This window comes from Schistocerca americana, chromosome 4 (genome assembly GCF_021461395.2).
Source record: "Schistocerca americana isolate TAMUIC-IGC-003095 chromosome 4, iqSchAmer2.1, whole genome shotgun sequence".
NCBI lineage: Eukaryota > Metazoa > Arthropoda > Insecta > Orthoptera > Acrididae > Schistocerca > Schistocerca americana.
The window spans coordinates 281857363-281882600 of record NC_060122.1 but is presented as its reverse complement, the minus strand read 5'-3'; the positions used below and the strand labels follow the sequence as shown (position 1 = coordinate 281882600).

Genomic DNA, 25238 nt, shown 5'->3' with positions numbered 1-25238 from the left:
AGAAGAATATCACAGAGGCTGTTATTTCTGGGGAATAAAATAGATTTAGATCAGGTTGTTCATTCATGGACAATGTGTTTGTAATTAAGAACGTTATAGAAAAACACAGAGAAGTTAATTTATAAACTCATACAACCTTTCTAGAGCTCAAGAAGGCTTTTGATCATGTGAGCCATGACAGCCTATTGAAGATTATGCCTGAATGTAGACATCCATATCACCTAACAGAGGTAGTGAAAAGATGTTGTAAGAACACTTGCATTGTAGTAAACACAGGTATAAATCTATTAGAAAAAATAGCTATTAACCAGGCAATTAGATAAGGGTGTTGAGAATTGCCTCCTCATTTTAATGTTTATATTGACTTCTTTCTTCTTTGAGAATTGTAAGAGCAATAGAAAATGCTGCATCAAAAATCTCATGCAAGCACTTATTCAAGCAACTACATATCCTTCCACTACCATCTCTGTACATTTTACAAGTAAGGAAAATCTTAGAAAATAGCAACTATCTTGTGTCAACCAACCTGTATAACACAAGGAGAAAGCAGGACATACATATTCAACAAGCACACACAACACTAAAACAGAATGGACCACTGCAAACAGGGAACAGACTATACAATAAGCTACCTACAAACATTAAAACAATAAAAGACACTTCAAAATTTAAAACTGCTGTCCATAAATATTTATTGCAAAAATGTTATTATAGTATAGATGAATATCTCGAAACATAAAAATTTATTGCCAACGTTAAATATAATGTATGGAAGGTGAACCTTCAGTTGTGATAATATTAACCCTAAATCAATGTAAATATTCTTGTATGATTTAAAAACATGTACTGTAAATCACAATGACTTGTCCAATATCATATTGTATACCTTGTACAACAAATGATCAAAAGTACCAATAAAAATGTAATGTAATGTAATGTAATTAATGGAGATTTAAAGTAAACAAAGCAGTTAAGATAGTGAGTGATGTGTACCTGATTGCGCTCCTGTTTGCAGATATTTTTGTTACTCAAAGAATGAAGATGACCTGCAAAGATCAGTATACTGACTGATTGAAATATGCAAATAATACAGTTTGAAACTTTCTAGTAAAAGGAAAATAACCAATCAGTTAAAAAATTGTTTTAGATAATGCATTTTTAGAACAAGTTTCTCACATGTCTTACTTAGCCTCTGATAGAAGTTTTTATTTTGACTCAGATATGGAAAACAAAATACACAAATTCCAAGCTGTTTGTGCTACCATTAACAAAACTTTGAGTCATATAGTTAAAAAAAGACGTCACTATGAAATTCTATAACGTGATGGCAGTTCCTGTCCTATCCAATGGAAGTGAAGGCTGCATTACCACAAAGAAACAAAGTAAATTCAGCCAATAGAAATGAGGTTCTTGCAGAGTATGAAGGGCTACACAAGAAGAGGCATGACTAGAAATGAAGATATTACAACATAATTACATTTTTTCAGGATCAGTGAAAAATTTGGAAGTTTCATGAAAATGAAAGACAACATCTCATGGAATGCCAGGTGATGATCATGATGATCAAACTAGGATTACATATGTACTTTTAGATATGTCTGTCAGAAGCACAAACATTTCTCTTGATGGTAAGCACTGGTCAGTAATTCTGCCTTAGGATCTTATATTTTTATCTAGAAAAATATCCATTGAAACAAATTTTTGTTTGCAATGAAGATGTTGTCAGAGGTAGATGGCATAAAAATAAAAAAGCTAGCACACATCACTTACTTTCATTTCATAATGTCATATGGGGCTATTATTATTATTATTATTATCAAGCAAAAATAAAGCTTCTACAGGCCTAAAGCATGTAATATGAATTATTTGTGCTGTGAAATCAGGAACACCATTCAGTGGCCTATTCTAGAAACGGGATACTAACTACTTCCTCTTGATACACTCCTGGAAATGGAAAAAAGAACACATTGACACCGGTGTGTCAGACCCACCATACTTGCTCCGGACACTGCGAGAGGGCTGTACAAGCAATGATCACACGCACGGCACAGCGGACACACCAGGAACCGCCTTGTTGGCCGTCGAATGGCGCTAGCTGCGCAGCATTTGTGCACCGCCGCCGTCAGTGTCAGCCAGTTTGCCGTGGCATACGGAGCTCCATCGCAGTCTTTAACACTGGTAGCATGCCGCGACAGCGTGGACGTGAACCGTATGTGCAGTTGACGGACTTTGAGCGAGGGCGTATAGTGGGCATGCGGGAGGCCGGGTGGACGTACCGCCGAATTGCTCAACACGTGGGGCGTGAGGTCTCCACAGTACATCGATGTTGTCGCCAGTGGTCGGCAGAAGGTGCACGTGCCCGTCGACCTGGGACCGGACCGCAGCGACGCACGGATGCACGCCAAGACCGTAGGATCCTACACAGTGCCGGAGGGGACCGCACCGCCACTTCCCAGCAAATTAGGGACACTGTTGCTCCTGGGGTATTGGCGAGGACCATTCGCAACCGTCTCCATGAAGCTGGGCTACGGTCCCGCACACCGTTAGGCCGTCTTCCGCTCACGCCCCAACATCGTGCAGCCCGCCTCCAGTGGTGTCGCGACAGGCGTGAATGCAGGGACGAATGGAGACGTGTCGTCTTCAGCGATGAGAGTCGCTTCTGCCTTGGTGCCAATGATGGTCGTATGCGTGTTTGGCGCCGTGCAGGTGAGCACCACAATCAGGACTGCATACGACCGAGGCACACAGGGCCAACACCCGGCATCATGGTGTGGGGAGCGATCTCCTACACTGGCCGTACACCACTGGTGATCGTCGAGGGGACACTGAATAGTGCACGGTACATCCAAACCGTCATCGAACCCATCGTTCTACCATTCCTAGACCGGCAAGGGAACTTGCTGTTCCAACAGGACAATGCACGTTCGCATGTATCCCGTGCCACCCAACGTGCTCTAGAAGGTGTAAGTCAACTACCCTGGCCAGCAAGATCTCCGGATCTGTCCCCCATTGAGCATGTTTGGGACTGGATGAAGCGTCGTCTCACGCGGTCTGCACGTCCAGCACGAACGCTGATCCAACTGAGGCGCCAGGCGGAAATGGCATGGCAAGCCGTTCCACAGGACTACATCCAGCATCTCTACGATCGTCTCCATGGGAGAATAGCAGCCTGCATTGCTGCGAAATGTGGATATACACTGTACTAGTGCCGACATTGTGCATGCTCTGTTGCCTGTGTCTATGTGCCTGTGGTTCTGTCAGTGTTATCATGTGATGTATCTGACCCCAGGAATGTGTCAATAGAGTTTCCCCTTCCTGGGACAATGAATTCACGGTGTTCTTATTTCAATTTCCAGGAGTGTACATTTATTCCTTAAATGCCTGAGGAACCCTGCATTCCCTGTGTATTTATTTATAGCTGTGCCTGAGACTTCAAATGCATATAATTTATTTTTGACTTAGAAAGCTTTTTTTTTACACAAACTTAAAGTAATATGATTGGGGACATGAACGAAGAATTTGGTTGTTTCATTGATGGGACAGAGCCATGTTGTAAAATGCAACTAACACTAAGGTCCATGAGCACAGCACACAGCATATGGCCTTGTGCTTTGTTTGTGGTCGTGGCACAATATGGTCTCAATATTAGCTGTACACATTTGAAGTGAAATTTTAAACTGTTAGGAATAAGCAGGATTCACAGTGTAAAAATTTGCTCGACTCCACCTTTTCCTATCAAAATTTCTGTTTCTGTGATGCTACATTGAATAGAAGTATCCTCTGTGAGTGAGATAATGCATGACACTCTTGATCAGAATTATGTTTTGCCTCACTTTCAGAAGGAGTTTCCAAAGAGCAAGTTAAAGCCTTATGTTCTTGAGCCACAGCCAGTCTCATCACACAATATTCATTGGATTTTTGAGATAGCATAGTTGTCAGTCTTTGAGTCATTCCCGTGTATCCTGATCATTTCATAACCAGTTTAAAGCCAACAAAGCCCAACCTACTACTGAAATTAAAGTTTGCACATAACAGAGGTCTCTTGTTTATTGCCTTTATGTGGTTTTTGCACTTGAAACTGAACATTTTTCTGTCTGCTACTTTGTGCCACAACCTATGCTTGTTACAATTTCATCATATGTGACTAAAGTAGTGCCAGTGGGTAATTTATTAGAACAATCAAAAAGTATAGCTAACAAGGGTTAGATGCATTCCATCCACCACAGACAAGAACTATGGCTCAACTTATCCAATCTCATGCACAAAATCATCAGAAGGTTATCACTAAGAGTGTTGTTCAAAGTACTGAACAGTAATAATAAGTTACGTAGATACCTCTGAAGATGAACTAGTCTGACTTCAAAGTAGTCATGGAAAAATGTGTAAATATAATGATAAAAAAAATTGGCTTGTGGAGTTTCATTTACTTTTTCTTCATTGAAAATAGCAGTCACAGTAACAGTGTTTTTCTGCATAGTTGTCTCCACAATAAAATGTAGACTGTGTTCCAGCCTTAAGAATTCATATTTGAGTATTAAAACATACATGCAAAATTTGAATGTCACCCATTTACAGGCAATAATTCAGCTTATTATCAGTACTGAAAATAATGTATTTTCATAACAATAGAGAAAAACTAACTCTTAGACAGCTTAAATTATGATGAAATTAATATTAATTGATTATTTTTGCAGGCTTCACCTTCAGTAGTGACACGTTGTGGATTAATTCATATTGACCATAAAGAATTTGGTTACAAACCACTTGTAGATTCTTGGATAGAAAGGCAGAATCCTCGATGGATGGCAGACAATGAGAAGCTATTTGCTGATATGTTTGACTGGCTGGTTCCTCCGTGTATGAAGTTTTTGCATAATGAAGCTACCCACATCCTGATGCATTTAGGTGAAACACAGCTTGTTAAGTGAGTTTCAATCAGAATATGACAAAACATAATTTGATTTGGATTGTAAAGCGCTATTTAATTTGAGTGATGTTTTTGTGCTTCCAGCATTTGACTCATTAGGAAGGTCATAATGTAATTTGGTCAGTACTTTTCTTTTCCTAGGATTAATCTATCACTTTGACTTGAAATGAGTGTTATTATCAATCTTTATGAAAGCTGAAATGAAAATCATGGGCTAAGAATCAAACTTTTCCAGTTGTGGATAATGGTCTTACCAGATGAGCTATCCAGGCATGACTCATGGTCCATGTATGTCTTCCATATGGGAGAACTGCAGGAAAGAATTACAGCATCAGCAAAGTGCTTGTTTCCAGAATGAAGAGAAGTTTGTGAGAGATTAAAACTTTTCTAGGTTAGGCTTTGAACCCAGTTGATGTTCCTGCATCTGTAACCTTACTTGCCCAAAGTGTCAAAGGTTCACAAGCAGGATTGCGATCTCACTGTGTTAACAGCACTGACCACCACTCAAAAACTTTTTCTCTTCATTAACAGCTGTTTGAATCAATTAGGCAGTTTTAAGGAATTTTATCACATTAGCTGACCTTGGTCAGAGATCATAAAATATTTTCATAAAAAAGTGATGGAACAAGAAATTACTTACTTTTCTTATTACTGTGTGAATGTTTACATGAAAAGAAAATATTTGTCATACACAAAATGTTTAACAAGTGAAACATATTTATCACAATCATGTCCCTTGTGGCTACATAACGTAGGGCTACTCTTAGAGAATCACAGTTTGAAAAACCATCCATCATTTACGTTGTATCAAACTTTATGCTGCATACAAATTTAGTGGGGCTTCAATATTTATAAAGATGAGCAATGAGGTACACTAAGATTGTGATAACTGTAAAGTCTCTTAACAGATCTAGAATTTGGAAAAGAAAAAGTAATCATCACCATAGAATTACTGTAGCACGTCACTGATCTAAGCTTGCATTGACAAAAATCAGAAAAATTAAAACAGTGTAACAAAACTTTTTAAATGTCTCTTATAGTCCAGCCAGGAAAAATTTTTCACTGCACTTGTGTTTTTTGGATCCTATTCTATTCCATCTTGGGTAACATTGAATCCCAGAAGTTTATCTCTTGACAACTGAATGTTGGTAGTGATGCCTGCATTCTTTAATATTTCAGTACACAGTGCAGTAGATCCATGTGCCATTCTCAGTTTGGAATAGGAGACAATAACCACCAGTGCACTTAATGATTCTAACAATAGCTCATGTCCCAAAGCTTTCTTCTAGTGTAGCAATAAATACTGCAGCACTGACATTTAAGCCAAATGGAGGATGCAAAATTGATAATTGCATTTAGCAGACATGACTATTGTGCATTTTCAGGACTTTTCCTGTAATGGTATCTGCCAACAGGATGATAGACATTCTATGCAGGACAAACATTTCACTCTTAAATTTTTGCAGTTACACTTTGAGATTTTCAGGTCACATTGTGGCTAGAAGTAGCACTCTGTTTATAGCCCTTGCACCTAGTCTCACTCGTGCATCTTGCATGTTTCTTTGCTGAGTGTTGCATATTGAATAGCTTATTGGGCTATGCATATAGCCTATGTTAATGTCCATGGATGATTCCAGGTTTCTCTTCAAATACAACAGTGTAGCAGCATGACATTGTATAAATCCACTTTGCTTGCTTCGTCTAAACATGATTTATCCAAAACTTTGTTCTGACTGATGCCACTCTTGTAACTTTTGTCATTTCATTTTATGACACTTCTTATTTGGTGCCTGCTACCATAGGCTGCACTTGTCCACAAAATCTTTCATGCTCTGGTGTAATTTCTGTCAAGCTGATTTGTGTCTCTTCCTTGTCCACACAAAAAATAAGTTTCTCTGTGGTAAAATCGATCTTGGCTCCATATTCACAAAAAAATTGATGCTGAGTATACAGTCAACAAGAAGATTTACACAACCAGGATTGATCTTCAGTTCCAACCAGATGTAATAAGTTTATGGGCTATTGATATCACAGGCTTTGTTTTCACACCATTTGTCCCAACTCTCTTTACATTTCTAATTTCAAGCGACAGAACTGCTTTGTCTCTCTTTACCTTGAAAAATAATTCAGATGAAAACAATTAATTCTGCACTTGCAGCAGTTATGGTTAATGATATTACACCATGCACCTTCAGAGGTACTGTCTTGTTATTTGTCTTATGCTGTTCTTTTTGCTTCATGCTGCCCAGTATTTAGTAGTTCAGGTATCAGTTCTATAGTGTTCTACCCTATTAGATTCAAACTCTGCTAGATCCTTAACTAAGAAAGCAGGACAAAACTGATTTTAGTTTGTCAGTGGTATTTTTCCAACAAGTTGTTGTGGGTTATTTGCTGGAATACTGTTTCTTCTTTGTTTGTTCTCCTGAGTCTATTGTTGCCTTTGTCTGTTACCATTTGGTAATTGATTTTGTTTTTAAACTGGATGGTATGATTTTGCCTGTTTTGTCAGATACATTGGGAATAACCATTTCCATCTTTGTTATTATGTTTGTAGTGTATCCTTAGCAGGTGACTGTTTTCCCTTGGCACACTGCTGTAGTATGGTGTCTTATAATTTTCAGCAAGTGTACTGTGCACTTTGATCATTTCTTGTCTTGTTGTTCATGTATTGTGGTGACCTGTAGTGGCCCTTGATTTTTCATCAAACATCAATACAATCCAAATAGGACATGAAAGTCTTTTGATTATAATCCAGAACTGCCAGATTTCTATTGTAAATTTCATCTTCAGAATTTTAATAATGTGAACTTCTGCTACCAAAATTATAACTTATTGAGATGCTTCTGAAAGTATTGTGTATGATTTCCAGTGTCAGCATCCAAAATTTCAGGATTAAAAATTATTTTTGCACCTATTCCCGCACGTCTTCACTCCAGTATGTATTGAGAAAGCCTCATTTGAGCTAATTACAATTTTAAATATGTTCCTACAATTTTTATTTCCCATACAACTGCATCACCTTACATATAACACTAGTGCAGCCCATTCTTGAGCACTGCTTGAGAGTCTGGGATCTCCACCAGGCAGATTAAAGCCAGACATCAAAGCAATTCATAGCTGTTCTGCTAGATTTGTGACTGATGGGTTCGATGTACAAGTGAGTCTTTCAAAGATGCATTGTAAACACAAATGGGAATCCCTGGAGGGAAGATAATGTTCTTTTTGTGTAACACTAATGAAAAAATTTAGAGAACTGGCTTTGCTGCTAACTGCAGAATGATTCTACCACTGCCAGTGTACATTTGGTGTAAGGACAGCAAAGACAATATAAGAGAAATTAGGTATCTTATGGAAGAATACAGACAGCCTCTTTTCCCTCACTCCATTTGCAAGTGGATCAGACAAGGAAATGGCTAGTTGTGTTACAAGGTACCCTCCAACATGCACCATGTGGCTTGTGGAGTTTGTATGTAGATGTAGATGTAACTGCCTACTGATTTTATCCTTGACATTTCAGTCCAGATAATTGTACGTGTAGCCTACCAGCGAGCTGGATAAGACTTTTGTGGACAATATGCTCTCCATCTGTTTCTACTATTATAAATGTTTCTCTTTTTATAACTTGCAAAGTTAAAGCTTTGTGGTGAAAGTTTACATATATTTGGTTGAGCCACCTTATTCTGGTATGTCCAACAAGTTTCCTACAGTGTACTGTCATTTCCAAGTAATGTCTAGGAGTTCTAATATCTTGCATCCTTTGCACATGCCCAAACCATTTCAGCTGTGCAGTGAGTGGGTAGTTTCTAATGCAGTCATTTATAACTCAGTCTCATTTTTTCTTTTGCATAACATATTGTAAAAATTGCTTTTTGCACGCTTGTAGTATACTAATGCCATGGTTGTCACAGGGTATGATTTGAATATTATTTGTTCGGCGTTTATGGAAATTACTGTATCCCACACTGGACTTTCTGCTTGTTAGAAGAGCATGGAACCTTGCCACAATCTCTTTGGGCTTCTAACTTAGCACTGCCCTGGTTGTTACAATAATTCCATTACAACTTAAGTTTTCTACATTCTGCTCATTCATTGCTACTAATGTGTACTTATTGAATTTGTTAGTCCAGCAATCTAATTTCCTTTAAACCACTTGCTCTGTCCCTCCCCAGATGGGAGTATCATCTGCAAAAAATAAAGATTCAAATTTTCATATTCTACTGCTTCAATTTCTTTAATAATTACATCTATGAATATTGTGAAAAGTAGGGAAGAAAGTACACTACCATGTTGTATGCTTTTTTTTTGTTGAGAACCAGTCAGATCTATCATTTCCTACTTGTACTCAATTTTTGCAGTATTTATACAGCAGTTGGAGATCTTTTGCATTAGAGAACTTGAAACTCTAGTTTATGCAGACTCTCCCGTATTTTGCTCCTAGGAAAACCATCATAGTTTTTTTCTATTTCTAAAAAAAATGGTTATCAGATCTTTTCCTTTTTCCTAGCACTTTTTCATTAGTTGTTCAATGGCATAAACTAGATCAGTTGTCCTCTGTTGCCTCCGATAGCATGTCTATCTTCTTCAAAGTGATGTCTTGTCATTATTCTTAGTCTCTTCCATCTGATCATTTGTAATATCTTCAGATGGTGTGGTAATAATGTAATTTTTCCCTGCCCCCATTCTTGAACACTGATATGACCATTCCTTTCTTCCAGTCATCTGGTGTCATATTATCTTTCCTTTTTTTCACCATCAACATCATCATTATCCTTTTTGTCTGATCTCCCACTCTTTGATATTCCATATTCGCTTTAGAGTTCTCTTCTGGATTTTATATGAGTTTTTCCCAACTCTTATCCTTCTTTTCCTTGACAATTCTCTTTGCTAATAATTTCTTATCTCTCTGTTTTTACTCTATTTCAACTACTTTTCTGTTGTCTTACATCTGTTTTTTTTTCTCAGCATTTTTATCTTTCTTTGCTTGATTTTGATCTTTAATAGCTGCATTTACGTTTTCATTCAACTAGTTTCTTTCTTGTTTACTCATCCTCTCATTTTGCCACACACTTCAGCTTCACAATTCATTAATGTTGTTTTGAACAAGTTCCATTCCTGGGTAAATTATTGATCTTGAAAAGCTTCTTTATTTTCCTTGTCTTTTAGTTTCGACTCCTTTATTCTTGGTGCATTGTGTGTACTTGGTGTTCATGCTGCCTGTTGGCACTATCTAAACATTCACTGAGAATAACTTTTGCATCACTCACTTTTCTCCAATTTGTCCATCTGTCAACTCATAGTCAGTAACTGTTTTAGATATTCCGTCCCATCTTACTTAGTTTTTTATGGCTGCCTTTTTTTCTTGAAGAAGGGTTTTTTTACTATACAGTTATTTCTGGCACAGAAATCTAGGACATTCTCACCTTCAATATTCCTTTCCCCATATCTGAAGGCCCCCATCACTTCTTTATAGCCAGATCCATCAACTCCAACTTGGGCATTTAGATCCCCCGTTATCATAATATTGTCCTCTTGTAGTTGGTCTACGAAACTGTTGAGGAACTTTCTTTTCTCATCATCATTAAATCCTTTCTGTGGAGCATATGAGGTGGGTTCCATAAGTAATGTGGCCAACTTTTTCCTTATGTGGAAGTACACCACAGTACTTTCTAACCTAATGAGCTAGTGTGAGCTTCAAAATGTTCCAGTTTCAGCCAGTTCTGAGATGCTGAGAGTCAGGGCATGTGTTCCTGTGAACTCCATTTTGCGTTTATGTAACACATGATGGTGGATGTTCTATGAAGCAGAATTACACTATAAAATTTCACACTAAATCTGCCACTGAAATTTTTCCATTAATTCCACAGCCCTTTTGGACTGATTGATTGTCCAAAACACAATTTATGTTATGGCCCAAGCCTTTCAAGGAGGTCTGAGAGGAGGTCGCCGATGAACCTTGAATTTCCATCAGCCTTCCTAATCAACAAAAATGTGATGTGTTTGCGTGATTTTTTGAATTCTGACCATCAGTTGAGTCATCAGTTGATAATAGGAACTCTAAACATGATGAAAACAACCATTTATAGCATTGTAGCCAAAGACTTCAACTTGAAAAAGGTATATGCCAAAGTGGTGCCTAAAAATGTTGCCTGATGAACAAAATTATGTGAGAGTGCTCTGGTACCAAGAACTATTGGAAATATCTGAAAATGATCCTGATTTTAAAACTCCTTTGTCTTTACTGATGAGTCATGGATTTTTGAGTATGACCTTGAGATGGAAATACATATTTCTGAGTGGCAAATCCCAGAATCCCCCCCCCCCAAAGAAGGAATGAAGGAATGCATGAGTAACTGCATGATCAAAATATCGAAATGATGCTTATTGTTCACTTTATGTCAGAGGCTTCATCCACCATGATGTATATGTACCGGAACCGCTGTGAATATTGGGAAAAAAGACCTCCAGGTGTGAAACACCATCTCCAGAACTGTATCAACGCAGCAGGGTGCTGTTTCAAAAATGTTTGACCAGTTGTTTGAATATGTTCAATAATTGATATTTTATGAATTTGGACACATTGCTTATGGAACCCAGTTTGCATTCCTGAATTACTGTCAGACTGTTATTGCCTCATTTCACTCTGGCTTTGATGATTCTTTCACATACATATGCAATATCTACCTTGGCTTCAGTACCTTCATGCATCACAAAACCACTCCATTCCTTGCTTCCATCTTGTTAGTATTCTAGTGTAACTTGTAACCTTTCCTCAGTTTCTTTGATGTCACTTCAAGACTGTGACAAAAGTTATTTGGATGAGCAAGTGAACACCATGGGATTTCCTTTTGCCTGCCAAATAGGTATTGAAATTTCTGTAGCACAACATTCTGTGTGATAGCATATAAGGAACCAGATAATGTTCTGCCCTCTTAGTATTCTGACTCATCACAGGTGAAGTTGGAACATAATTATGCCTTACATTCATGTTGGAGCCAATACTCAAGTGAAAATCTGGAAGTGATTCCAAACATAGAACTCTGTTCTCTTGACAGCATCCTCTGTTCACATTCCCATGTTTGCTTCTTCAGTTCTGTAAGTACTTCACATGCTGTCCCCATATCAATGCATATTTGAGGAACAAAATCTCTTTTCTCCTCAACCTTTGCAGTTACTTTGTGAGCTTGCAAACCTATTTCAGTTTACACCTCAGTCAGGCCATGCCCCACAGCTGGTTGCATGATTTCTAGCTTTTGTGAAACTTTGTTGAACCTTTGTTCATTCTTGACACTGAACTCCTGATATTTCAATGATAGCACTCCTTGCTTTGCTGCCTGTTGCAACATCTCATGTTAGCTTCCATAAGAAAATTTTTCATGCAGTGTCTTCTCCATCTGCTTATCTTTTTCATTCACTTATTTAAAAAAATTATTGGCCCAGTTTATCTAAAACTTTATTAACATTTTCCTAAATTTCCACAATCCTTGGTTATTTTTACAGACATCCAGTTTAAAAAAAAAATTATAGACAGTTTTTCCACTTTTCTACAATCACTGTTAATTTCTCCAGAGATGTGATTTTTTCTGTAATTTCACACAATTTATCCATTTGCCAGGATTAATGTATTGAGTATTTGTAACATTTTGTTAGCTTTCATTAGGGTTCAGATTTCCATGTTTTCAACTTCAATGCTTGCTAACTGGTACTCAGTCATTTCTACCCATAAAAAACGCTGCCCTGAGATATGCTGATTGTCCTGCCTCTAAAATCCAAAAAATGTATTTTAGCATGGTTGCAAAATGTAATGGAAATCTTCAAACTTCATTGACTACACCATTAGTGTAATGATATTGCATTTTGCCATTGCTGAAAAGTGTTCTGATTTGCTCTACTATATTGCATTTGGTGCATTTAATGTTAATTCTACTCACTCCTTGTACTCCCTGTCCTCTGAAATTTTGCAAAGTGGCTGCTTTGCATGCAAAAAGCTGGTACTCTATTTAAAATTACTGTAAAATTGATAGATGACAGTGGTGGGGAGCAGAGCTGCCAGCTTGAACTCGCTGTACCATATCCTCCTGCAGCTGATAGTTGTATGCACACTATTTGTATACTTACTGACTGTCAACAACGTCTTTGCAGGCAGTAGGGAGGGCAGTGCTGCTGCTGCTGCTGCTGCTGTAGTGACACTGATGTGTTACAATATCATAATCAGAAATTATATGCTAAGACATGCACTCAATCACACACATGTTGAAAAGTAACATATTATCTAAATAAGCGGAGAAAACGGTAGCAGTTTAGCACAAATGAATTTTTGGTAACACACTATACCACTGACGGAAGAATTCCTGTTATTCTGAATCACTTTCACTGTTGTCTATGAAGCCACAACAGTTACATTTGAATTGCAACCATAATCACCTGTGTAGTCACTGGAATTGTTGTCAGACTGTAATGTAATAATAAGTTGTTCTGTGTTGTTTATTCTACATTACTTTTCGCTATACAGTCCTTTGTTTACCTTATGACATTATGCTAACCTGATGATGAAGTTTGACTTATAGTGCCCTTTGTCATTCTTTTCATTTCTGCCTGGAAAGTATCAATCTAATACTCTGTAACTGCATAACTTTTTATAGAATGGGGTTTCATGTACTCATCGTACAAATGTGCAGATCCATATTCGCTATCATCCTGGGTTTCTCTGTATAAACTGTGAAATTTAAGTTAAATTAATGTCAAAATCAAAGTTGATTTGAGTAAGCTACTTATTAACATCTTGAGAAATATTAGAATAGTTCACAACATACTTACACGAAGCAGCTACGTGCTTACTACTCAAACACCAAAACGAGACTGCCACCTCTGCCAATATGGCTGACACTATATATACCTTTTAAACAATTCCGAACAATCCTCAGCATTGTTTAAAATGGTTTTTTGATTAAATAACAATTAAAATAAGCATTTAAAAACTGATAATAAGTATATAAATGTATGTTTGCTCCTGTACAGCAAGTACATTACTTAGTCTGTGTCTGTGATTTGATTCGAGCATAACTTCTTGAATACATAATTACAATAATGTATTTACATACTTTATTAATTACTAGAGGCTCCATTCATAGAAAGTATTCCTATCATTTACATTGCTTCTGTACTTTAACATAATTGCAATGTAATAGTTAGTTTTGTTGCTATAATTTTTTCGGGCATATTACATATTGACATTTTGTTTACATGTGTGATCCCGTATTAGACTGGAGAATGTACATTTTAAGTGGGTTTTTATTGACTGTTATGTTTCAACATCCCCAAAAGGATTTGTGCAACTGAAAGTAGGAACAAAACCTTTTCTAACAAATCTACATAACAGTACACATTTTAATTGGAAGAACAATCATTTTACTTATGGTATGAGATAAATCCTGTGTTTGGTTAAATATGTAAATTAATATGAAGCATTATGCAAAAATTATTACGCAATACTACAAGGAAAGAACAAATAATTTCTTAACTGTATGAGATAACATGCAACTTTGAGTCTCAAAACTAGTATAAAATTCCTAAGTGTAAATTCACTAATCTCACTACATAAAATATCAGGTTACAGTACACAGGCTGTCTCAAGGCTGTTTGGTTTATCCGAGACAATATTGTAACAAAGTGTAGATTAATTCTTGAAACATAATTCTTTACAGTATGCAGACTGTCTTGTAAAAAATCTTGAGGATTGCAGTACGCAGACTGCTTTATGGATAATCTTGAGATTTGCAATATGCTGACTGCTTTGTAGAATGAAATGTCTGACCAATGACCAATCTTACTATTTTTCATTTGGCAAGACACTTCTGATGCTTCATGTACGTTCTTACAAACATATAATGATTACTTCCAATACAATACAGTCACTGCCTCTTCCTTCACAGTATGTGTCAATACATAGTGGTGTTGAGACATCAAGAGTGTGGTTGCATACTGCTAATATTCTCAGTGAGTCATTCCTTATGACAATTATAAGGCATTATACATGAAACAAATGTCAGATGTTAGTGTGAGTGAGTCATTCCTCACGACAATTATATGTTTAAATGAATATATTTACATGACAGAGCATACTTGCATATAAGTAAGTGTTCACAACTTTGAGTGCTAGTATATGGCAGAAAAATAGATAAGTATGTGTTCACAACTTTTAGTGCTAGTATATAGTAGAAAAAATTCATAAATAAATGTTTACCACTTGGGTGACAACACACAACAAAATCAGACATAAATAAATAATATAGTATGACAGAGCATAGTTACATTTAATAACACAGGAACACTAGCTTGTTTCCCGGATCCTCCTATAAAATAGGCTTTAGTCACTTAATTAAAGCTGACACAGTAAATGCGGAGGGCCTCAACAATACAGACATATACATATGGATAGAGAGGTGGACAGTTTGGTGTTCTGCTGAGAAGTAAGAAATGAAATTGAAGATTTGGAATGTTGGCGCTGAAGAAGGAAAGATGACAGACCCCAAAGATTGGAATACCCCCCCACCACCTCCCCAGGACACGTACTGTTCTAGTACTTCACTGTGGTGCCGGAGGGAGAAGTGTGCGCGGCATACCCTACAGAACAGACTTGCCACAGCTTCACCTTCCCAGTCCCTGAAAATTAACACCCAACACTCCCTATTAACTGATCAACAAAGGGTAAACAATAGCACTCTGCGAGACAAGGTAACTGGAAATTTTAACATTAAGTTCAAAGTTCCTCTGATATCTATATCAGACTCAACATAATTGATACATAAACATGAATATATAGAAATAAGGGACACAAGTATCATATCAAGTTATTGCATATTCCATATTAATAAATAAACAAAGTAGAATGTCTCTTTGGACCAATCATATAAGTGTGACGACGTGCACCTCATGATGAGAAATTCCTTTCACATCAATGTATTTGCTAAATACCAGAAAGTTAAGTGTGGAAATGACAAAGACAATGATGTAACAAATTTTAAATTAAGTTTGATACATGTCTGAGATATACAAGTTTAATTTTCTGGATTCTCATTCAAGTATCATATATGTTCTCTTCTCAACTGACAAGGCATATGAAAAGTATTAGTTTTTTTATATATAAAAGTCCAAGGACTATTTCATAAAGTATATGCAACAGAATTATTTCAAGTGGCAGCTTATATAAATAAACAGAAGTAAGTTTGAGAATACCTTGACAATGAGTGATTACAGAGAATTATGTTGCATGTGACAGTATATCATGATATAATATATTCTAATATGTTGCTAGTTCTCACTTTGTTCCTATAAGTTGTAAATTTAATTAAAGTAAATATATTTCTTTTGAAAGGGAGAGAACATTGATAATGAGTGGTTACTGAGAACCATGTTGCATGTGACAGTATAACATTGTACAAAATTTTATGTAAGTCTAGTTTCCAATCAATTTAATACAATATGTTCCTTAGTCAAAGGAAGCAAATTTTGGCAAAAAACAGTGTTCATGTCCTAATCCACCTAACTGTCTATTGCATTCATTTACTCATTAAAAAAAGTAATTAACCCAGATTCAATTTTCATACCAGACAAGAATTAGTTGTCAGCTTTGCACTCATCAACTTTCGTGGATAAATCGTGTCAGTTTTCAACTGTTAAATTACATCAAGACATAACCACTATATCACCTGAGTGACCAATGTTCTTACTTCCTTAGAAGGTAACTGAACTTGAGTATTTCTGGTCAGGAAACTACAAGGATGGATGGAAGGATTTACCCACAACAACTGTCAAAAACATCATGTCCTTGTAACTTATATGTAGTTATTTATGTAGTTATTTCTAAAATTTTCTTTTGCATCATCTAGCTGTGACAGTGAGCCACATGGCCATATGTATCCATACAATCCAAATTTGGGCGCTAATGACCATAGAAGTTTTGCGCCCTAAAACCACAAAAAAAAAAAAAAAAAAAAAAAAAAAAAAAAAAAAAAAAAAAAAAAAAAAAAAAAAAAAAAAAACAATCCAAATTTCATTGGAAATTTAAGTAACAACAGGTTCTCCCCAGAACAGATACTGCACATTCATCAGTTGATATACTTCTTGTTGATCATCACCTCATTAGACATGATGTAGCAACAACAGATGAGACAACATAGGTTGAGACAAGGGCTGGAGTACCACAGGTTACATTTGAACGGATCAAGAGTTGAGACAAAATAGTTAGTTCAGTTATTCGAAAGGTATGATATATACTTTTCCTTGCCAGGTAATAAATAATGAATAATCCAGATTCCATTTGAGAACAGATGTCTGCAAGAATAACAGCTCTACTTGTGAATATCAATTATCATGAGCTTCAGACAAGCATCAAATTTTTACTCATTACATGGTATTTGTTTGTGACCATTGGCATACAAGTGATATAACAACATAAAATTAAATCAGTTATCATTGAGTATTTAAATATCAGACTACAGGCTAAAATTTGCCTAGAGAAGTCTCAGATTAAAATATTTAGAACCCAAATGGATTTGCCTATAAACACATGGAGAGAAGAATTATATGCTTGCTGCAATCTGCAGTGTCTCTTAGCAAACATTTTGTAATACATGAGGTATATCTATAACTAAGCAGTTTTCAGATTTGTGTAGATATAACATTAAAAGTAATATGCATAACATCGTAAATTTACCGGGTGATCAAAAAGTCAGTATAAATTTGAAAAGTTAATAAACCATGGAATAATGTAGATAGAGAGGTAAAAATTGACACACATGCTTGGAATGACATGGGGTTTTATTAGAACACTCTCACACACACACACACACACACACACACACACACACACACACACACACACAAATCCGGAGTTCACAAAATGTTCAACAGATGGCACTGGCGCTGGACACCAAAAAATCAATGACTGCGCATGACAATTGTGTTACAGAATCGCATCATCCCCAGCATGGCTGATAAACACCTATTGGAATGTACGATGTTTATGCAGGATGGCGCTCCACCCCATATTGCTAGACGCGTGAAAGATCTCTTGCGCGCGTCGTTTGGTGATGATCGTGTGCTCAGCTGCCACTTTCGTCATGCTTGACCTCCCAGGTCCCCAGACCTCAGTCAATGCGATTATTGGCTTTGGGGTTACCTGAAGTCGCAAGTGTATCATGATCGACTGACATCTCTAGGGAAGACAACATCCGACGCCAATGCCTCACCATAACTCCGGACACGCTTTACAGTGCTGTTCACAACATTATTCCTCGACTACAGCTATTGTTGAGGAATGATGGTGGACATTTCCTGTAAAGAACATCATCTTTGCTTTGTCTTACTTTGTTATGCTAATTATTGCTATTCTGATCAGATGAAGCACCATCTGTTGGACATTTTTTGAACGTTTGTATTTTTTTGGTTCTAATAAAAGCCCATGTCATTCCAAGCATGTGTGTCAGTTTTTACCTCTCTATCTACATCATTCCGTGATTTATTCAGTTTTCAAATTTATACTGTAGATAGTATAGTTTACACTGATACCAGACAAGTAGCAAATATTATCTCTGTTTCATTGTATTAAAGGTAAGAAAATTATTTAAACAACTTTTAAAATGACTGACCATAATGTCCATTTAGGCATTAGAAATAACATTAAAAGAAAAATTGTATGAATTTCAGAACCTGGGAATCAGAAACTCTTCTGCCCCATTACTTTTGCCAAGTATTCAATAATTCCATTGAGTAATAGAGACAAGATCATAACATAGAGTATTTTCATATTTAACAGCCAATCAGTATTGTTACATTTTCTAGCCAGCCATAGCAAAAAAAATTTTGGAGATGACCAATATTTCTTTTTGTTTGTCAACCTTTTACAAAGTTATCAGCATAATGAGAATATAAAGTCACCACCACAATGAGATTATCCATATATTCATTAAGCAGTGACGTATCAATTTCTTGGATGGTATGGATAGTGGAAGGTAATTAGTTTGTACAGAAAAGTAAGAGAAAATGTGACATGAAAAAGAAAATAGTCACACCAGCTCAGAGCCTTGGGTTCGCCACCCCCAAATAACAAAAAGAGATTGCAACCTCCTGAGGAATAACAGTTCTTGTGATGTTATATGAGTGATCAAGGCTGTCTGTATAATTTCAGCTGTGTAACATTCCTGAGTCCATATAAACTGTTAGACTTAGAATATACAGGTCCGTATGCATTTGTATGTGGGTTTTCAACAATTTCATATGGTCCTATATAAATATAAAAAATTTCTTTATTTCTATGTTTAATGCTTTAGATTTGGTATAACTTTTTGTCGAAACTAAATCTCCAACTTTGAATTCTGTGTTTTTTATTTGTTTGTCATTCCATTTCTTTCTTATTTCATAATAACCTTTCATGGTCATTCTAACTACTTCCTCTCTTTCAGTTGCTATTATACTTTTATGTGCTGGAAACACTGTAAGTTATTAGATTATGTAAGGTGGTTTTTGGTCAAACATGATCTCATAAGGAGAGTATCCAGTGGGAGTATGTTGTAAGCTATTCATAATATCTTTAAAATCATTGATATCATTTAACCAATTGGTATGATCTTTCTGACAGTAAGTTCTATATAGTCTTCCAATTTCTCTCATATACCATTCAGTTGGGTTACATTTAGGTGAAAAGGATGATATTAAGATATGTCTGGTGTTATATTCTTCTAAAAATTCCTTTCAAAATTTTGAAGTAAATTGTCTCCCACTATCAGATAAAATTGCTTTTGGTATACCGGTACCTATTTTAATAAAGTAATCTTTCACAAATTTAGTAGCTATTTTCTTGCTAGTTGCTTTCTTTAAAGGATAAAATTTCACATATTTAGAAAATAAATCCACAATGACAAAAATATATTGAAACCCTCCTTTAGCTCTTGGAAGTTGACCATACAAATCTAACTGCACCAAGTCCAACTGATTATGTCATACCACATTTTGTAAAAGTCCTTTTTTGGTTTTGTTTCTAACTTTTCTTCTTTGACATCTATCACAATGAGCAAGTAAGGTCCTAAGTCTCCTAGACAAATTATGAAAATATATACATTCATGTATCTTTTGAATACATTTCAATGCACCACAGTGTCTGAAGCTTTCATGTGTGTATTTTATCAAAGTATTTGTATGAGAATCTGGCCAGCAAACTTTCCGAGTGTCACTGTCTGGGCTGTGTCTATAAAATAGAGTACCTTTGAAGACCTGGTGGTACATTTGTACTTTCTCACGCCCTTTCTTCCCTAGATAACTCGAAACAAGCTTCCAATGATCACCACCATTTTGATATCTTCTCAATTGATTACAGATTTTCCTAATTTCACTTTCCTTTTTGACATCTTTAAAATACATTATTTTAAATTTTCTCCATTAACCATTGTTTTCACTATGATTTCCATTCCCCACTGCCATTCTTAGAGGACATCAGCAATTACATTGACCTTTGCATTTAGAAAATGAACTGTATATTTGAACTGCTGTAAGAACATTGACCACCTGGTAGTTCTCCCATGATACAATTTGCACTCTTGTAGGTACGTTAATGCTTTATGATCTGTATAAAATTTGACTTAATGCCCAAACAAATAATTTTTAAATTTTTTGAATCCCCATACAATTGTCAAATCTCATTTTCAGTTATCGCGTAATTTCTCTCATCTTTTTGTAAGGTTCTACTTGAAAATGCTATAGAATGATGTTCTATTTCCCCATTAACTTCCTTTTCTTGGAATAAGTGTACCTCCAGCCTATAATCACAACTGCCTGTCATCAAACGAAATGATAATGATAAATCAGGTCTATAAAGTATTTCACTTTCTACCAACTCTTTCTTAATTTTGTCAAAAGCTAATTGGCATTCATCAGACCAATCCCACAATGCACTGTCCCAAATTTTTCATATCAACTTCATTATCTGAGTACACACTTTGAAAAATTTCACTTAATACTTTACACTTTTGATCACCATACTGACATTTGCTACAATAGTCACTAACTACACTTAATACTTTATCACTAATCAGATCTTCTTTGTCATTTTCACCAATACATTCAGACATGACATCACTAACATCAACTGGCAACATTAAACTATCAGCCCCCAGGCGCTCGCCATTCAGGTGCCGGGTACGGGCTTGGTGACCCCGGGGTTCCTGAGCTGGGGACTGATAAGTGCCGCCAGTCCCCTGCCACCGTAAGCTCTGAGCATACTTCAGCAACCATGGTGCGGCGTGGCAGTAGAATGTTGTGTGTCTCAGGGAATGGGGATCTTGGCTTGACCGCCCAGATCGCGAGGATGGAATAAACGTCTATAAACAACCCCTCAATCTCAAGGTGTGCTGCGCGCTGATGAGATGCATGGCTGTTGAGGCGGAACAGTCGTTAGCAGGCAACCTCTGGGGAACCTGCCGCACCTCAGTTATATAAGGCTTACCTAGGCATGCGGGGCTCTGTCTAGGTGGACTTCTAGATCCCTGGTTGCTCCTGGGACCGAGATGGATCCTTCAGAGTCCTCTTTTCTTCCTCCCAGCGGAAAGGGTGGGCTGCTGGAAGGTTCTAACACCCATTCTCTTAAGAGGGCTCGTGCAGTCAGTCCCACTGACTCCGGCACTTCTTTGACAAGACCAGTCTTAGGTAACAGAATGCATTCTGGTAATCCGAATGTGTTTCTCATTGTGAAACAGAAGGAGGGTCGTTTCGAGAAGGTTTCAACCTTCTATATACAAAAGGGTTTGGATGGAATCTGTGGCTCCTTAAAATCGGTGAAGCACTTACATAATGGGACCCTGCTAGTGGAAACTTCCACTTCCCAGCAAGCAACTAACCTCCAATCTGCTAAATGCCTTGGAGAGTATGCCATAGACACTAAACTGCACAGCACCTTGAACTACAGCAAAGATGTTGTGACATGCCGGGATCTAGTTGACATTCCCAAGGAAGAACTGCAACCTGAGTGGGCTCTGGAAGTTATCGTTGATGTCCAACATATCATGAAGAGAGTTGATGGCAATCTTGTCAAATCCGACTCCTTTATTCTGACCTTCAGTAGCACCAAACTTCCTGAACATGTTAAAGCTGGCTTCCTTCGCCTTAGTGCGAGGCCTTATTTCCCAACCCCAATGCGCTGTTTTAAATGCCAGTGTTTTGCGCATACCAGCTTAGGATGTAAAGGTGAAGTGACTTGTGGCAACTGTGGTAAGGCTGCTCATGAAGGAGTTGGTTGCTCGTCTCCAGCCAAATGTATCAATTGCTCTGTTAAGCACCCTGTTTGGTGTAGGGACTGCCAAATATTTTTAGAGGAGCGCAAAGTCCAGGAAGTAAAAACAACCAAGCATATCCCCTATGGTGAGGCGAAAATGATCTATAAGCCGATGCAACCTCCCACATTTGCTATGTATTTTGCATCCCTGGTTCAGACGCCTACTCCAAAAGTCGATGCCTCAATGCAGACCGAGGTGGTGAGTGTTGGCACTAATACCTGCAGCTGCCAGTGCACTTGCAATGCAGCCAGTGTTTCAGAGCCAGTAGCCCCTACTCGAACGGCAGACAAAGGTACAGTGGCAAACTTGGGCCAGCCCATGGCGCCTCCAACAGCTGAGGATGTTCCGAAGCCTAGTACAGCCATTACCACTCCCACTTTGGCTCCCCCAAAGCCCACCAAACTGCAGAAAGCTCCCATACAGCAGCCACAGTGGGTCAAATCCCATGGTAAACCGCCTGACCATTCAGATGTTGTTTTATGTGAGGCTTCATCTGACTCTTCCCCAGAGTTGATGGAATTCGATGTATGTGTGGGGCAATCATCTCGCCCCACACCTGCCCCTCCACATGCTGCAGTCTCCCTGCCCTGTAGGAGAGACAGGATGAAGGTGCTATCCCAATCATAGATGGTTCCCATCCTTCAGTGGAACTTGTAAGGGTTCAGGACGCATGTGGAGGAACTTCGTCTACTCTCTCAGGGTAGACCACTCTGTCTCTGTCTCCAAGAGACTTATTTCCAGCCATCATTTGTTTGAGTATAATGGAATAAGTTGAAGTAAATCAGGAAAGAACATTTTGAGGTTTTTACTAATAAAGTTTCCTGTTTGCTTGTCCAAGTAAACCAGTCAAGAACTTTTAGAGATTTTTTCTAATGATGTTTCCTCTTTATACATTATAATGTAGATATTTACATAAAATATGCAGCTTACATCCATTTGTTAGGGTACCATTTCTTCCCTCCATCTCTCTATATCCATTTCTTCTGCAATCCCTTTTGTCCATTTCCACTTCTTCCCTCTTTAATCTTGAGCTTCGTTTATTGCTATTGCGAAAAAATTAAATTCCCTAAAAATGATTGGATAAATCCCCCCCCCCCCCCTACCCTCCCTTTTGTCCATCTTGCTGTGAAGATAGTAGCTTCAGTAACATTAACTCACATAGGTTTAATCTGCAAGTAGGTAGGATTATGAAGTTCGGATGATTCAGATTCTGTAATTGTATTCTAATCATGAGCCAATAAGCCAGAAATACAACTTTCCTGTTTTCTATCAAAACTGACTCCATTTATTATAGTATTATGTGAAAATCTGGAATAAATTGTTTAGGAACTTTTCAAAGATTTTGCTAACAACTTCAAACACTGACTTCACTTTATGCAATAGTTTAGATAGCCTCCCAAGCTTTTCTCTAACTTCATCATTTATTGATCTGGAATAAATTCTGAAATATTCTTTTGAAATTTTATATGATAACATCCTGCACATCAAATGTTACGGAGCTATATGTATACCTTTTCACCTTCATAATAAGAAATATTGTTGAAAAACATATTTTTGTTCACAGGACAATGTCTGAAATTATAGAGATGCTTATGGATGATGCTTTAGTTCTGAATGGTAATAACAATAACTATGTAAGGTTTTGGTTGCAAGCAGCATTTGTCTTTGGTGGCTCTTGGACATTCGCAAGTGTACTTGATGATGAAGGAAGAGTAATGTTTGATGAATTTTACAAAGGCATTTGGAAAGGTAATATGTCCTCAACAATTTTTTGTCCTTTGATTTCTTTCAATCGTGCTGTGCACCAAACTACACACTGATGAGCCAAAGTAAAATGACCCCTGCCATCCACAGGATTGCATGCCGCCTGGTGGCATTGCAAGCACATGGTGTGGAAAGGGATGTGCAGGGTGGTTATAATTATCTTTCACTCATTAGGGCCCTGTTGATGGATAACTATTTAAAATATGGTATCGAACCGTGTAGGAATGATGTCCAGACATGTGCTGCAGAATTTGTATTGTTAGTGGTGTTAGTCTCATGACTTGCCACTAGGCACTGGTACTGATACAGCAACAAAGGATTGAAGTGCAAGCATCACTGTGCATTGCAATTGCAGATAGTCAACACTCATCTGGACAAGGTAAGCAGGGCTGTATTAGTAAAGCTGTTGTATTAAAACAATGGCAATAGTACTGCACTGTCTGTGAATACTGACGCATTAAAGGAATATTGACAGGTCCTCTTTCTGCACCAGAATTGAAGAATGATTCAGAAGTTCAAATTAATTGGCAGTTTGGGAATCGCTCCTGGAAGAAGCCAACAGCTAATTGTGCCACATATTTTTATTGAAGAAGTTACTGTTGTCATCAGCGAGAATGCTGGATGCAATGTGCCATCTTCAAGCAGTGCAAGAACTGTGTCATGACAGCTAAAAGCACTTCAAACCATTGTGAAACGATGTTTGTAGTGTGGTTCCTGCAGATGGTCATCACAATGAGCAACATTTGTCAAATGGGATGTAGACATGGTACACAACTGACAAATGTTACCCTTTTATATCAAAATTAAAATGTGTTCGTTTCAATGGTTTATTCTCTATTTCCCTTCTGTATGTCCTTACAAATGTTTGCAAAAAGTTACATTGTCCTACAATCCCTCATTTTTCATGGGGGATCTCTTGCACAGCAGGGTGAATGGAAAATTGTTACTGATGATCTGGAATACAAATGGTTACATCCACTGACATAAACAACTTTTACAAAGAGCAAAATCAAGTAGGAAAATCCCGGCTGAAATAATGACAGTAGCTTTCAGCCTCAAGACAACACACACACAAACACACACACACACACACACACACACACACACACACACACATTTGTACAGTGACAGGTTAAGCACAGGAACGAAGAAAAAGAAAAGGATGGACATGATTAAAGTAATGCCTTAGAAAATTGTAACTGAGGAAAACAGCACTGGATTTTGGG

The 25238-nt window shown here is 37.3% G+C and overlaps 1 protein-coding gene across 1 annotated transcript in view; it reads left to right on the top strand.

Annotated features, from left to right (window-relative positions):
• Window positions 1-1535: 1535 nt before the first annotated feature.
• LOC124613409 (dynein axonemal heavy chain 7-like) overlaps window positions 1536-25238 on the top strand; it is a 755469-nt gene continuing 731766 nt past the window's right edge. The window contains exons 1-4 of the mRNA XM_047142112.1: window positions 1536-1547; window positions 1593-1628; window positions 4695-4924; window positions 23813-23997. Of these exons, the coding sequence (XP_046998068.1) occupies window positions 1536-1547; window positions 1593-1628; window positions 4695-4924; window positions 23813-23997 (463 nt within the window). The remainder of the gene's footprint in view (window positions 1548-1592; window positions 1629-4694; window positions 4925-23812; window positions 23998-25238) is intronic.